We start from the raw sequence: 17,828 nt of genomic DNA on the forward strand, positions 1-17,828 counted from the left end.
TTTAGTTACTCTACAGATTTCTGAAATGTTTGACAAGGTACAGCAGTTGTAAGAAATGTGTTCCCATTTAGTCACTATACAGATTTCTGAAATGTTTGACAAGGTAACAGCAGTTGTAAGAAATGTGTTACCATTTAGTTACTCTACAGATTTCTGAAATGTTTGACAAGGTAACAGCAGTTGTAAGAAATGTGTTACCATTTAGTTACTCTACAGATTTCTGAAATGTTTGACAAGGTACAGCAGTTGTAAGAAATGTGTTACCATTTAGTCACTATACAGATTTCTGAAATGTTTGACAAGGTAACAGCAGTTGTAAGAAATGTGTTACCATTTAGTTACTCTACAGATTTCTGAAATGTTTGACAAGGTACAGCAGTTGTAAGAAATGTGTTCCCATTTAGTCACTATACAGATTTCTGAAATGTTTGACAAGGTACAGCAGTTGTAAGAAATGTGTTACCATTTAGTCACTATACAGATTTCTGAAATGTTTGACAAGGTACAGCAGTTGTAAGAAATGTGTTACCATTTAGTTACTCTACAGATTTCTGAAATGTTTGACAAGGTACAGCAGTTGTAAGAAATGTGTTACCATTTAGTTACTCTACAGATTTCTGAAATGTTTGACAAGGTACAGCAGTTGTAAGAAATGTGTTACCATTTAGTTACTCTACAGATTTCTGAAATGTTTGACAAGGTACAGCAGTTGTAAGAAATGTGTTACCATTTAGTCACTATACAGATTTCTGAAATGTTTGACAAGGTACAGCAGTTGTAAGAAATGTGTTACCATTTAGTTACTCTACAGATTTCTGAAATGTTTGACAAGGTACAGCAGTTGTAAGAAATGTGTTCCCATTTAGTCACTACAGATTTCTGAAATGTTTGACAAGGTACAGCAGTTGTAAGAAATGTGTTACCATTTAGTCACTATACAGATTTCTGAAATGTTTGACAAGGTAACAGCAGTTGTAAGAAATGTGTTACCATTTAGTTACTCTACAGATTTCTGAAATGTTTGACAAGGTACAGCAGTTGTAAGAAATGTGTTACCATTTAGTCACTATACAGATTTCTGAAATGTTTGACAAGGTACAGCAGTTGTAAGAAATGTGTTACCATTTAGTTACTATACAGATTTCTGAAATGTTTGACAAGGTACAGCAGTTGTAAAAAATGTGTTACCATTTAGTCACTATACAGATTTCTGAAATGTTTGACAAGGTACAGCAGTTGTAAAAAATGTGTTACCATTTAGTTACTCTACAGATTTCTGAAATGTTTGACAAGGTACAGCAGTTGTAAGAAATGTGTTCCCATTTAGTTACTCTACAGATTTCTGAAATGTTTGACAAGGTACAGCAGTTGTAAAAAATGTGTTACCATTTAGTTACTCTACAGATTTCTGAAATGTTTGACAAGGTACAGCAGTTGTAAAAAATGTGTTCCCATTTAGTCACTATACAGATTTCTGAAATGTTTGACAAGGTACAGCAGTTGTAAAAAATGTGTTACCATTTAGTTACTCTACAGATTTCTGAAATGTTTGACAAGGTACAGCAGTTGTAAGAAATGTGTTCCCATTTAGTTACTACAGATTTCTGAAATGTTTGACAAGGTACAGCAGTTGTAAGAAATGTGTTACCATTTAGTCACTATACAGATTTCTGAAATGTTTGACAAGGTACAGCAGTTGTAAGAAATGTGTTACCATTTAGTTACTCTACAGATTTCTGAAATGTTTGACAAGGTACAGCAGTTGTAAGAAATGTGTTACCATTTAGTTACTCTACAGATTTCTGAAATGTTTGACAAGGTACAGCAGTTGTAAGAAATGTGTTACCATTTAGTTACTCTACAGATTTCTGAAATGTTTGACAAGGTACAGCAGTTGTAAGAAATGTGTTACCATTTAGTCACTATACAGATTTCTGAAATGTTTGACAAGGTACAGCAGTTGTAAGAAATGTGTTTAACTTACCATTTGGTGACTGTACAGATTTTTGATGTATTATTTAATGATGTATAGTTTATTGAAACTGTGTACTTTTATTGTTATTTTTCACCAGATTTGAACACCTCAAAATGAGTGTGGCACACAATGAAATCACTTTTAATTTAGTGTTATTGGTTGTCTACCATAGCACCGTATGTTTGCCGTGGTCAAAACATTTAATGATGTTTGTGAGTTTTGCTATTATGCATTGTTCTGTGAACAATGCACTTGGCCAGAACGAACAATTAAATTGGTCTTCTGTTAATTATTTTGGTCAAAGAAAGATATTTTTAGCTCCGCTGTCAGCGAAAGCTGAAAGTGTAGCTTTAGGTATAGGTTGTATAGAGTATAAAGTGTATAGGTGAATCATAGGTGTCCGTCAAACTTTTATATTTTCACTATCTTCTCTGAAAGTAACAGCCAGAATACTTCGATATTTGGTGTGCATGTTCCCTGGGGGGAGACTATTCAGATTTTGTTCATGCCAAGTTGATCTGTGCCATTTTCAATTTTTTATGATTTTTTTTCCAAAAATGACATTTTCATCAACTCCTCATATACTTCAAGTCAGATTGCTATAATATCTGGTGTGTTGATGCACAGAGGGTAGCTTACTTAGATTTGTTAATTTCAAGTCAACACGTCTTCTCTTCTATTTTTTATGATTTTTTTTTTGAAATTTGAAAAAAAAATGAATATGTTAATGAGCATTATGACCGACGCCATATTGGAAATCAGTCCGCGAGACTTTAGGTAAAGTGCAACTTTTCAAAAGACACTATTGACGTCAAACAAACAATGTAATATGTGCTATAGTCTTAATTCTACGCATTGTGCGCCCAAATGACAAATATTTGTTCGAAAAAGGGTTGTAAACTTCAAATCCAATTCTCCACCCCTCCTACAGAATGGTTCATTCCAGTATATGCACCTACTCATGATCAAGTGAGAAGTCTTGCATACCTGAACTGAAGTGTATGGAACAATTTTTGACAGAGTCAGTCGTCAATAAAAACGATAATACTCTTTCTAAAATTACCACATTTTGAAAGGGAAAGTACTTTGTGGTTCATTTATGGAGTTTTGTTTTTGTACGATCAATACTGGTGGCAAAATTACAGCGTCAAAATTGCCGATGTGGTAATGCACGACAATCCCAAGTACCCGGATGCACAAGGGACTAACCCAGAAGCAAGTCGTTGTCAGCCGTACGTTACAGTGCAGTGGTAACATCGTCCGTGAAATCGCTGCGTTCAGTGTCATTATTCACAGAATTGTTGTTTTCGAGTGAAAACCCGTCTTGAATTGTATAACTCTAACAAATGAAGACATGTCAAGTTATATTTTGAAAGTTGTATCGCTAGTTTGAGACGATTTTCTCACGCACTATCGGGGCTTACTTGGACTTGGACCTTACTCCAGTTCATCGGGAAGTTTAGCCAGCCCGATAATTCTTTCTGGTTTAGTTTACAACACTTTTGATCACGCAGATTTTGTTGTTGTGATGAAAAGAAATTTAAAAAAAGATCACTTCAACCATTTCGTTGTGTTTTCTTTATGAAAGGAAATCGAACATGAATGAGTGTTACCGACCACTGTAACCAGGAGGGTCTATGCTGTAACGTATGGCAAGGGTTCGACATACACGCTGGTCCGCTATCCCGCGAGTCTAGTAACTTTCTGTAAGGACCAGTAAAGGTTACTAAAATGCCCATTGCAGGTAGTCCGACGGGACAGTGACTTTTCGATAGGTATTTAGGGAGCTTAGAATTCAAACCACCGGCTATATGAATTCACGGTCATAGTAAAATTCATTTGATTTTTAATTTGCTATTTTGACCAACTCCGGATGTCTATTCACGATAAAATTACGATTAGTTTGGAAACGGGGTAGATTTTCTATGATTCCGTGTCATAAAAGCATGTGTTGTGTAGTTTTCGAAAAGCACACCCGGTGGGAAAGTTGCCCAACAGACGATCTCGCGCCATTGCTGTACTACGTGGCCCTTGATTCTGGCGAGTGTCTCTTGAAAACGGGAATAGCGAAGGGTGAGCCAATCAAGTGAGACCTTTCAAATGTAGCTAATATTATAGCCAATAAAATTAGTTGTACGATGATATGTGTATAATAAGGGTAAGGCTGGCCTCTACACTGTAACAAGTAAATTAGTAAAGTTGAAATCTTTGTCGCATGATTTCGTATTTATGTACGGATGCGTAGTCTTTCTAAACAGTAATTTTTAGATCAGTTAGTATTTAAACTATGTTTCTGAGTTAATTATTCGGTAGGTTATTGACGGCAACACAGTTACTTGAAATGTATCTAATTATCAAATGGCAACACAGTCACTTGAATGTATTTAATTATCAAATGGCAACATATTCACTTGAAATGTATCTAATTATCAAATGGCAACACGGTCACTTGAAATGTATCTAATTATCAAATGGCAACACAGTTACTTGAAATGTATCTAATTATCAAATGGCAACACAGTCACTTGAAATGTATCTAATTATCAAATGGCAACCTGGTCACTTGAAATGTATCTAATTATCAAATGGCAACACAGTTACTTGAAATGTATCTAATTATCAAATGGCAACACAGTCACTTGAAATGTATCTAATTATCAAATGGCAACACGGTCACTTGAAATGTATCTAATTATCAAATGGCAACACAGTTACTTGAAATGTATCTAATTATCAAATGGCAACACAGTTACTTGAAATGTATCTAATTATCAAATGGCAACACGGTCACTTGAAATGTATCTAATTATCAAATGGCAACATAGTCACTTGAAATGTATCTAATTATCAAATGGCAACACAGTTACTTGAAATGTATCTAATTATCAAATGGCAACACGGTCACTTGAAATGTATCTAATTATCAAATGGCAACATAGTCACTTGAAATGTATCTAATTATCAAATGGCAACACAGTTACTTGAAATGTATCTAATTATCAAATGGCAACACAGTTACTTGAAATGTATCTAATTATCAAATGGCAACACAGTTACTTGAAATGTATCTAATTATCAAATGGCAACACAGTTACTTGAAATGTATCTAATTATGAAATGGCAACACAGTCACTTGAAATGTATCTAATTATCAAATGGCAACATGGTCACTTGAAATGTATCTAATTATCAAATGGCAACACAGTTACTTGAAATGTATCTAATTATCAAATGGCAACACGGTCACTTGAAATGTATCTAATTATCAAATGGCAACACAGTTACTTGAAATGTATCCAATTATCAAATGGCAACATAGTCACTTGAAATGTATCTAATTATCAAATGGCAACACAGTCACTTGAAATGTATCTAATTATCAAATGGCAACACGGTCACTTGAAATGTATCTAATTATCAAATGGCAACACGGTCACTTGAAATGTATCTAATTATCAAATGGCAACACGGTCACTTGAAATGTATCTAATTATCAAATGACAACACGGTCACTTGAAATGTATCTAATTATCAAATGGCAACACGGTCACTTGAAATGTCTCTAATTATCAAATGGTAACATTGTCACTTGAAATGTATCTAATTATCAAATGGCAGTACAGTCACTTGAAATGTATCTAATTATGAAATGGCAACACGGTCACTTGAAATGTATCTAATTTCAAATGGCAACATAGTCACTTGAAATGTATCTAATTATCAAATGGCAACACAGTCACTTGAAATGTATCTAATTATCAAATGGCAACACAGTTACTTGAAATGTATCTAATTATGAAATGGCAACACGGTCACTTGAAATGTATCTAATTATGAAATGGCAACACGGTCACTTGAAATGTATCTAATTATGAAATGGCAACACGGTCACTTGAAATGTATCTAATTATCAAATGGCAACATAGTCACTTGAAATGTATCTAATTATCAAATGGCAACACAGTTACTTGAAATGTATCTAATTATGAAATGGCAACACGGTCACTTGAAATGTATCTAATTATCAAATGGCAACATAGTCACTTGAAATGTATCTAATTATCAAATGACAACAAGGTCACTTGAAATGTATCTAATTATCAAATGGCAACACAGTTACTTGAAATATATCTAATTATGAAATGGCAACACAGTCACTTGAAATGTATCTAATTATTAAATGGCAACACAGTCACTTGAAATGTATTTAATTATCAAATGGCAACACAGTCACTTGAAATATATCTAATTATCAAATGGCAACACAGTCACTTGAAATATATCTAATTATCAAATGGTAACACGGTCACTTGAAATGTATCTAATTATCAAATGGCAACACAGTTACTTGAAATGTATCTAATTATCAAATGGCAACACGGTCACTTGAAATTTATCTAATTATCAAATGGCAACACAGTTACTTGAAATGTATCTAATTATCAAATGGCAACACGGTCACTTAAAATTTATCTAATTATCAAATGGCAAAACAGTTACTTTAAATTTATCTAATTATCAAATGGCAACACAGTTACTTTAAATTTATCTAATTATCAAATGGCAACACAGTTACTTTAAATTTATCTAATTATCAATGCAACACAGTTACTTTAAATTTATCTAATTATCAAATGGCAACACAGTAACTTTAAATTTATCTGGTTATCAAATGGCAACACAGTTACTTGAAATGTATCTAATTATCAAATGGCAACACAGTTACTTTAAATTTACCTGGTTATCAAATGGCAACACAGGTCTTTCAATTACAGTATTTAGAGCATGCAAATAAAAGCTTATCAAGTTATCATCAGTAACTTTATAACCACATTATGTGCTTTTTGGGGGTCAAAAGCTGACTTGTTTTGCCCTCATTTTATGTGTGCCTTTCTTATTCCCTATATCAGAATTGCTTGGTATATTCCAATGATGAGCCATCATGGGAACGTTCCATTCTGTCATGAAATAGGGAGGAGAAAGCATGAAAATAATTGTCAGTATCTAATTTATGTTATTTTCTTGTCTTTTTCTTAATGATTTACTTTCATTGATTCTGTCTGTAAGTGCTGAGGAAACAGCAAGGTACATGTACAGTGTAGTTGTCATAGTTTTCAAGTCTTGGCTACATATCCATGCATGCATAGTCTTGCACTTAGCATACATCCACCTTATAGTATCAGTAGTTTATATTAATATGATATTTACATTTCAGAATTGCCGCTTTGAGAAATTTATGCTAAAAATGTCATTGTGTTTGAATGTCTGGAAGTATACAACTATGTCTGATTTTATGACAAACAAAATCGATACAACCATGTAGTTTGAAAATAAAAATATTTTATTAAACTCAATGTACAAAGTTTAATTTGCAAAATATGACAAATAAAAAATATGATTTAGCAGCTGCTTCTTACAGTGATAATCAGAGATAAGTTAGCTTTATGGGCAGAATTAAGCAATCATGTAATATATTGAAATTTATATCAATGACGTCCTAAATTACAATTTTGTCTTACTATTAGCTGCCCATGTTATATTGTCCAATCAACAGCATTCATCTTTAATGTACAGAATAATCACAATGTATACCAGTCCTAATACATAGTGTACAGAATAATCATATTTATACCAGTCCTAATACATAATGTACAGAATAATCACAATGTATACCAGTCCTAATACATAGTGTACAGAATAATCACATGTATATCAGTCCTAATACATAGTGTACAGAATAATCACAATGTATACCAGTCCTAATACATAGTGTACAGAATAATCACATGTATACCAGTCCTAATACATAATGTACAGAATAATCACATGTATACCAGTCCTAATACATAGTGTACAGAATAATCACATGTATACCAGTCCTAATACATAATGTACAGAATAATCACATGTATACCAGTCCTAATACATAATGTACAGAATAATCATAATTATGTATACCAGTCCTAATACATAGTGTACAGAATAATCACATGTATACCAGTCCTAATACATAGTGTACAGAATAATCACATGTATACCAGTCCTAATACATAGTGTACAGAATAATCACATGTATACCAGTCCTAATACATAATGTACAGAATAATCACATGTATACCAGTCCTAATACATAGTGTACAGAATAATCACATGTATACCAGTCCTAATACATAATGTACAGAATAATCACATGTATACCAGTCCTAATACATAGTGTACAGAATAATCACATGTATACCAGTCCTAATACATAATGTACAGAATAATCATAATTATGTATATCAGTCCTAATACATAGTGTACAGAATAATCACATGTATATCAGTCCTAATACATAGTGTACAGAATAATCATAATTATGTATATCAGTCCTAATACATAATGTACAGAATAATCACATGTATATCAGTCCTAATACATAGTGTACAGAATAATCATATGTATACCAGTCCTAATACATAATGTACAGAATAATCACAATTATGTATATCAGTCCTAATACATAGTGTACAGAATAATCACATGTATACCAGTCCTAATACATAGTGTACAGAATAATCACATGTATACCAGTCCTAATACGTAGTGTACAGAATAATCACATGTATACCAGTCCTAATACATAGTGTACAGAATAATCACATGTATATCAGTCCTAATACATACACTAGTGTACAGAATAATCACATGTATACCAGTCCTAATACATAATGTACAGAATAATCACATGTATACCAGTCCTAATACATAATGTACAGAATAATCATAATTATGTATACCAGTCCTAATACATAGTGTACAGAATAATCACATGTATACCAGTCCTAATACATAGTGTACAGAATAATCACATGTATACCAGTCCTAATACATAATGTACAGAATAATCACATGTATACCAGTCCTAATACATAGTGTACAGAATAATCACATGTATACCAGTCCTAATACATAATGTACAGAATAATCACATGTATACCAGTCCTAATACATAGTGTACAGAATAATCATATGTATATCAGTCCTAATACATAGTGTACAGAATAATCATAATTATGTATACCAGTCCTAATACATAATGTACAGAATAATCACATGTATACCAGTCCTAATACATAGTGTACAGAATAATCACATGTATATCAGTCCTAATACATAGTGTACAGAATAATCACATGTATATCAGTCCTAATACATAGTGTACAGAATAATCACATGTTTTCCAGTCCTAATACATAGTGTACAGAATAATCATATGTATACCAGTCCTAATACATAGTGTACAGAATAATCATAATTATGTATATCAGTCCTAATACATAATGTACAGAATAATCACATGTATACCAGTCCTAATACATAGTGTACAGAATAATCACATGTATATCAGTCCTAATACATAATGTACAGAATAATCACATGTATACCAGTCCTAATACATAGTGTACAGAATAATCACATGTATACCAGTCCTAATACATAGTGTACAGAATAATCATATGTATACCAGTCCTAATACATAGTGTACAGAATAATCATAATTATGTATATCAGTCCTAATACATAATGTACAGAATAATCACATGTATATCAGTCCTAATACATAGTGTACAGAATAATCACATGTATACCAGTCCTAATACATAATGTACAGAATAATCATAATTATGTATATCAGTCCTAATACATAATGTACAGAATAATCACATGTATACCAGTCCTAATACATAATGTACAGAATAATCACATGTATACCAGTCCTAATACATAGTGTACAGAATAATCATAATTATGTATATCAGTCCTAATACATAATGTACAGAATAATCACATGTATATCAGTCCTAATACATAATGTACAGAATAATCACATGTATACCAGTCCTAATACATAATGTACAGAATAATCACATGTATATCAGTCCTAATACATAATGTACAGAATAATCATATGTATACCAGTCCTAATACATAGTGTACAGAATAATCACATGTATATCAGTCCTAATACATAATGTACAGAATAATCACATGTATACCAGTCCTAATACATAGTGTACAGAATAATCACATGTATACCAGTCCTAATACATAATGTACAGAATAATCACATGTATACCAGTCCTAATACATAGTGTACAGAATAATCACATGTATATCAGTCCTAATACATAATGTACAGAATAATCATATGTATACCAGTCCTAATACATAGTGTACAGAATAATCACATGTATATCAGTCCTAATACATAATGTACAGAATAATCACATGTATACCAGTCCTAATACATAGTGTACAGAATAATCATATGTATATCAGTCCTAATACATAGTGTACAGAATAATCACATGTATACCAGTCCTAATACATAATGTACAGAATAATCACATGTATATCAGTCCTAATACATAGTGTACAGAATAATCATATGTATATCAGTCCTAATACATAGTGTACAGAATAATCATAATTATGTATATCAGTCCTAATATATAATGTACAGAATAATCACATGTATATCAGTCCTAATACATAGTGTACAGAATAATCATATGTATATCAGTCCTAATACATAGTGTACAGAATAATCATAATTATGTATATCAGTCCTAATATATAATGTACAGAATAATCACATGTATATCAGTCCTAATACATAATGTACAGAATAATCATATGTATATCAGTCCTAATACATAGTGTACAGAATAATCATAATTATGTATATCAGTCCTAATATATAATGTACAGAATAATCACATGTATATCAGTCCTAATACATAATGTACAGAATAATCATAATTATGTATATCAGTCCTAATACATAATGTACAGAATAATCACATGTATACCAGTCCTAATACATAGTGTACAGAATAATCACATGTATACCAGTCCTAATACATAGTGTACAGAATAATCACATGTATATCAGTCCTAATACATAATGTACAGAATAATCACATGTATACCAGTCCTAATACATAGTGTACAGAATAATCACATGTATACCAGTCCTAATACATAATGTACAGAATAATCATATGTATACCAGTCCTAATACATAGTGTACAGAATAATCACATGTATACCAGTCCTAATACATAATGTACAGAATAATCACATGTATACCAGTCCTAATACATAGTGTACAGAATAATCATAATTATGTATATCAGTCCTAATACATAATGTACAGAATAATCACATGTATACCAGTCCTAATACATAGTGTACAGAATAATCACATGTATACCAGTCCTAATACATAATGTACAGAATAATCACATGTATATCAGTCCTAATACATAATGTACAGAATAATCACATGTATATCAGTCCTAATACATAGTGTACAGAATAATCACATGTATATCAGTCCTAATACATAATGTACAGAATAATCACATGTATATCAGTCCTAATACATAGTGTACAGAATAATCACATGTATATCAGTCCTAATACATAGTGTACAGAATAATCACATGTATACCAGTCCTAATACATAATGTACAGAATAATCACATGTATATCAGTCCTAATACATAATGTACAGAATAATCACATGTATATCAGTCCTAATACATAGTGTACAGAATAATCACATGTATACCAGTCCTAATACATAATGTACAGAATAATCACATGTATACCAGTCCTAATACATAGTGTACAGAATAATCACATGTATATCAGTCCTAATACATAATGTACAGAATAATCACATGTATACCAGTCTTAATACATAATGTACAGAATAATCATAATTATGTATATCAGTCCTAATACATACATGTAGTGTACAGAATAATCATATGTATACCAGTCCTAATACATAGTGTACAGAATAATCATAATTATGTATATCAGTCCTAATACATAATGTACAGAATAATCACATGTATATCAGTCCTAATACATAGTGTACAGAATAATCACATGTATACCAGTCCTAATACATAATGTACAGAATAATCATAATTATGTATATCAGTCCTAATACATAATGTACAGAATAATCACATGTATACCAGTCCTAATACATAGTGTACAGAATAATGCATGTATATCAGTCCTAATACATAGTGTACAGAGTAATCATATGTATACCAGTCCTAATACATAGTGTACAGAATAATCATAATTATGTATATCAGTCCTAATACATAGTGTACAGAATAATCATATGTATATCAGTCCTAATACATAGTGTACAGAATAATCACATGTATACCAGTCCTAATACCTTTCTAAACTCTCTATAATATGACTTAATGAGATGTTGCTCTGACAGTGATGATACTGTATTTCTATTTATAAAATATTAGTATATAGATTATGTGAAATATTTAAGTTAACTGCCTTCCCACATGTAGTACCTGTTCATATAATTCCAATTTGTGCATGTCCATGATAAGTAAGTCTACATCTACACAAAACTAGTTTGAAATTGGCTGTTGACAGCATAATATTTTGTGATCAATTAATTGACTGATTTTCTGATTTTTCAACAATTGACAACTTTTAGAGTGGGTTAATTTTGCAAGATAAACATTGACTGGAAATATATGATCACTTACAGTTACTGTATTGGAATTCATTGATTGATTGACAATCTGTGTATAGCATATTTATATTTCACACAAGCTGATGATGTCATAACATTATGACTGCCACTTACTTGTGATGCCATAACATCGTGATTATACACATTGGTGATGTCATTCATTACATTGTGGCTACACAAACTGATAATGTCATTACATTGTGACCACACAAACAGATGATGCTATCATTTTGGTTACACAAACCTGTGATGTTATTACATTGTTGCTGCACAAACTGGTGATGTCATTGCATTCAGGATATAGAGACCAGTGATGTCATTACATTCTGTGTTCATAGCCTTCTGATGTCATCCAATTCTGGCTACTCAGGCAAGAGATGTGACTGTACAAGTATTCTGGTTACACAATTGGGATGTCATTACATTCTGGGTTCACAGACTGGTGATGTCATCCAATTCTGGCTACACAGAATAGTGATGTCATTACATGCTAGGTTCACAACCTGCATGATGATGTCATCCAATTCTGGCTATACTGAATGGTGATGTCATTACATTCTGGGTACACAACCTGGTGATGTCATCCAATTCTGGCTACACAGAATATTGATGTCGTTGCATTCTGGGTACACAACCTGGTGATGTCATCCAATTCTGGCTACACAGTATATTGATGTCATTGCATTCTGGGTACACAACCTGGTGATGTCATCCAATTCTAGTTACACAGAGTGACTTTATCATGTCATGTGTCTACATAAACTACTGATAGAAGTCATTGCATCATAATGTTACAAGATATTATCAACATTGATTAAATTTTATATAAGAAATGTCCTTAATATAGAAATTCTAGTTTTGAAATCAGTGTCATTGTTTAAATATTAGTTAAATTGTTAACATAGTAGTTTGTTTATGTTGTTTGTTTTGATTGCAAACATTTAGTAAACCATTTTTCTATATTTTAAGGATACAGTATGTGCATTTATAGAATGTCATGGAAACACAGTGAGATGATAACACTATCCCTTCATATACATACATACATACATACATACATACATACATACATACATACATACATACATACATACACACACACACACACACACACGCAGGTATGCATACATACATACATACATACATACATACATACATACATACATACATACATACATACATACATACATACATACATACATACATACATACATACATACATACATACATTTACATAGACTAGTTAAAAGAGATTTTAAAGGTTCAAGGTTAGACAGCATGATTTTTGGTATAGTTTGTTATTTTTCTGCATTATTTATGTATTTATTCACAGAAGCACAGAATGAGTTAGTATCTTTTGGCACTTGAAAACTTGCATGGACTTTGGTGATAGTGTATAGTCTTAGTTGTTACAATTTAATGTTCTCAATGTATTTTTTTATCTTTGGTGATTAACAGGGTTATGGCCTAAGGAATGGTATGAAGGTGTGTGTGAAATAGCAACCAAGTCTCCATTGTTGAATCCTACACCTGGTGAACATCTCAGATCAGAATTACAATATAATTCAGCATTACGCAATGACAGTGTAGCTCCTGTAAGTACATCTCAGATTAGAATTACAATTAATTCAGCATTACGCAATGACAGTGTAGCTCCTGTAAGTACATCTCAGATTAGAATTACAATATAATTCATCATTACGCAATGACAGTGTAGCTCCTGTAAGTACATCTCAGATCAGAATTACAATATAATTCATCATTACGCAATGACAGTGTAGCTCCAGACCTGTAATTACATCTCAGATTAGAATTACAATATAATTCAGCATTACGCAATGACAGTGTAGCTCCTGTAAGTACATCTCAGATCAGAATTACAATATAATCTTATGCAAGCTTTCTTGTATGAGTGACCATTGACCTTGACTTATAGGGTAGACCATCAAAATTAAGCTGTTACTTATTGCAGACACTTTGTACCAATTATGTGTGGCTAATGTCTTTTAGGTCATGTATATATAGATAATACAGAACAACATAAACCATACCGGTACACAGTTATTATTTTTGGTGCTCATATAACTTTTTACTCAGCCGTATTTATAGTGAGCAATAATTATTTACCAGATAACTCAAAAAACTTCAATACATAGATGAAACTATATTGAAGTATCTATCCCCATGTTGCCAGGTTTAAACTTTCTTTTGAGACATTGACCTTTGACCTTGATGCTGATCTTCTGGTTCAATTATCAAAATTCAGTAATTTCCTGGATTATCAGACACTTTGGAATATTTATTTGTTGCTGTCACTTTCTTTTAAATCATGTCTCCATTCAAACACATAGAAGTAAAATATTTCAGGGGTGTCTTCTATGAAGACTTGTCTCTTCTGCCTTTGTAGTATTTTATTCTGAGGGTCACAGGGACGATTGACCTCAGCTAACAGGGCTATTGATTGATTGATTGTTTCAAACATGTTATTCAGTCAGTAATTTTATAATTTTATCTTACTTTTAAAAAGTTTATTGTCTTGTTTTTTTTTCAGGCTGAGCTGAATGAACTTCGTCAAACCATTCTGAATTTACTGGAATACCCTCCAGACGTACTTCCATATGTCAGCAAACTTAGCTTTGCTCAGTGTACCTACCTTCTGTCTGTCTATCGGTTGGAAACACTGCGAGTTCAGAACAGTGGAGATGAGTGTAGCTTTCACATCTTGTTTCACTATCTACAAGACAAAGCCATTCAGAAAGACAAGGCAGGAATGTGGCAAAGTATTGCAGCTGTCTCAGATCAAGTCTTCAAAATGTTTCTGAATCTCATGGAAAATAGGGTATGTACCCACGCCTAATTAACAATCAGAGGCTACGTACTCACCTAATACACAATCAGAGGCTATGTACTCACCTAATACACAATCAGAGGCTACGTACTCACCTAATACACAATCAGAGGCTATGTACTCACCTAATACACAATCAGAGGCTACGTACTCACCTAATACACAATCAGAGGCTACGTACTCACCTAATACACAATCAGAGGCTACGTACTCACCTAATACACAGAGGCTACGTACTCACCTGATACACAATCAGAGGCTATGTACTCACCTAATACACAATCAGAGGCTACGTACTCACCTAATATACAATCAGAGGCTACGTACTCACCTAATACACAATCAGAGGCTATGTACTCACCTAATACACAATCAGAGGCTACGTACTCACCTAATACACAATCAGAGGCTATGTACTCACCTAATACACAATCAGAGGCTACGTACTCACCTAATACACAATCAGAGGCTACGTACTCACCTAATACACAATCAGAGGCTACGTACTCACCTAATACACAATCAGAGGCTACATACTCACCTAATACACAATCAGAGGCTACGTACTCACCTAATATACAATCAGAGGCTACATACTCACCTAATGTACAATCAGAGGCTACGTACTCACCTAATGTACAATCAGAGGCTACGTACTCACCTAATACACAATCAGAGGCTACATACTCACCTAATACACAATCAGAGGCTACGTACTCACCTAATGTACAATCAGAGGCTACGTACTCACCTAATACACAATCAGAGGCTACGTACTCACCTAATACACAATCAGAGGCTACGTACTCACCTGATACACAATCAGAGGCTACGTACTCACCTAATACACAATCAGAGGCTACATACTCACCTAATACACAATCAGAGGCTACGTACTCACCTAATACACAATCAGAGGCTACGTACTCACCTAATACACAATCAGAGGCTACGTACTCACCTAATACACAATCAGAGGCTACGTACTCACCTGATACACAATCAGAGGCTACGTACTCACCTGATACACAATCAGAGGCTACGTACTCACCTAATACACAATCAGAGGCTACGTACTCACCTAATACACAATCAGAGGCTATGTACTCACCTAATACACAATCAGAGGCTATGTACTCACCTAATGTACAATCAGAGACTATGTACTCACCTAATACACAATCAGAGGCTATGTACTCACCTAATGTACAATCAGAGACTATGTACTCACCTAATATACGATCAGAGGCTACGTATTCACCTAATGCACAATCAGAGACTACGTACTCACCTAATACACAATCAGAGACTACATACTCACCTAATACACAATCAGAGACTACATACTCACCTAATACACAATCAGAGGCTACGTACTCACCTAATACACAATCAGAGACTACATACTCACCTAATACACAATCAGAGGCTACGTACTCACCTAATACACAATCAGAGGCTACGTACTCACCTAATACACAATCAGAGGCTACGTACTCACCTAATACACAATCAGAGGCTACGTACTCACCTAATACACAATCAGAGGCTACGTACTCACCTAATACACAATCAGAGGCTACGTACTCACCTAGTACACAATCAGAGGCTACGTACTCACCTAATACACAGTCAGAGACTACATACTCACCTAATACACAATCAGAGGCTACGTACTCACCTAATACACAATCAGAGGCTACGTACTCACCTAATACACAATCAGAGGCTATGTACTCACCTAATACACAATCAGAGGCTATGTACTCACCTAATGTACAATCAGAGGCTATGTACTCACCTAATGTACAATCAGAGACTATGTACTCACCTAATACACAATCAGAGGCTATGTACTCACCTAATGTACAATCAGAGGCTACGTACTCACCTAATACACAATCAGAGACTATGTACTCACCTAATACACAATCAGAGGCTACGTACTCACCTAATACACAATCAGAGGCTACGTACTCACCTAGTACACAATCAGAGGCTACGTACTCACCTAGTACACAATCAGAGGCTACGTACTCACCTAATGTACAATCAGAGGCTACGTACTCACCTAATACACAATCAGAGGCTATGTACTCACCTAATGTACAATCAGAGGCTACGTACTCACCTAATACACAATCAGAGGCTACGTACTCACCTAATGTACAATCAGAGGCTACGTACTCACCTAATACACAATCAGAGGCTACGTACTCACCTAATACACAATCAGAGACTACGTACTCACCTAATACACAATCAGAGGCTACGTACTCACCTAATGTACAATCAGAGGCTATGTACTCACCTAATGTACAATCAGAGGCTACGTACTCACCTAATACACAATCAGAGGCTACGTACTCACCTAATACACAATCAGAGGCTATGTACTCACCTAATGTACAATCAGAGGCTACGTACTCACC

At 33.5% G+C, this 17,828-nt stretch overlaps 1 protein-coding gene across 1 annotated transcript in view; it reads left to right on the forward strand.

Annotated features, from left to right (window-relative positions):
* The window catches only part of LOC144449831 (phosphatidylinositol 4-kinase alpha-like), a 197,398-nt gene that overhangs the window by 87,809 nt on the left and 91,761 nt on the right, over window positions 1–17,828 (forward strand). The window contains exons 16-17 of the mRNA XM_078140404.1: window positions 14,007–14,143; window positions 15,100–15,387. Coding sequence (XP_077996530.1) covers window positions 14,007–14,143; window positions 15,100–15,387 — 425 coding nt within the window. The remainder of the gene's footprint in view (window positions 1–14,006; window positions 14,144–15,099; window positions 15,388–17,828) is intronic.

Source organism: Glandiceps talaboti, chromosome 18 (genome assembly GCF_964340395.1).
Source record: "Glandiceps talaboti chromosome 18, keGlaTala1.1, whole genome shotgun sequence".
NCBI classification, from domain to species: Eukaryota; Metazoa; Hemichordata; class Enteropneusta; family Spengelidae; genus Glandiceps; species Glandiceps talaboti.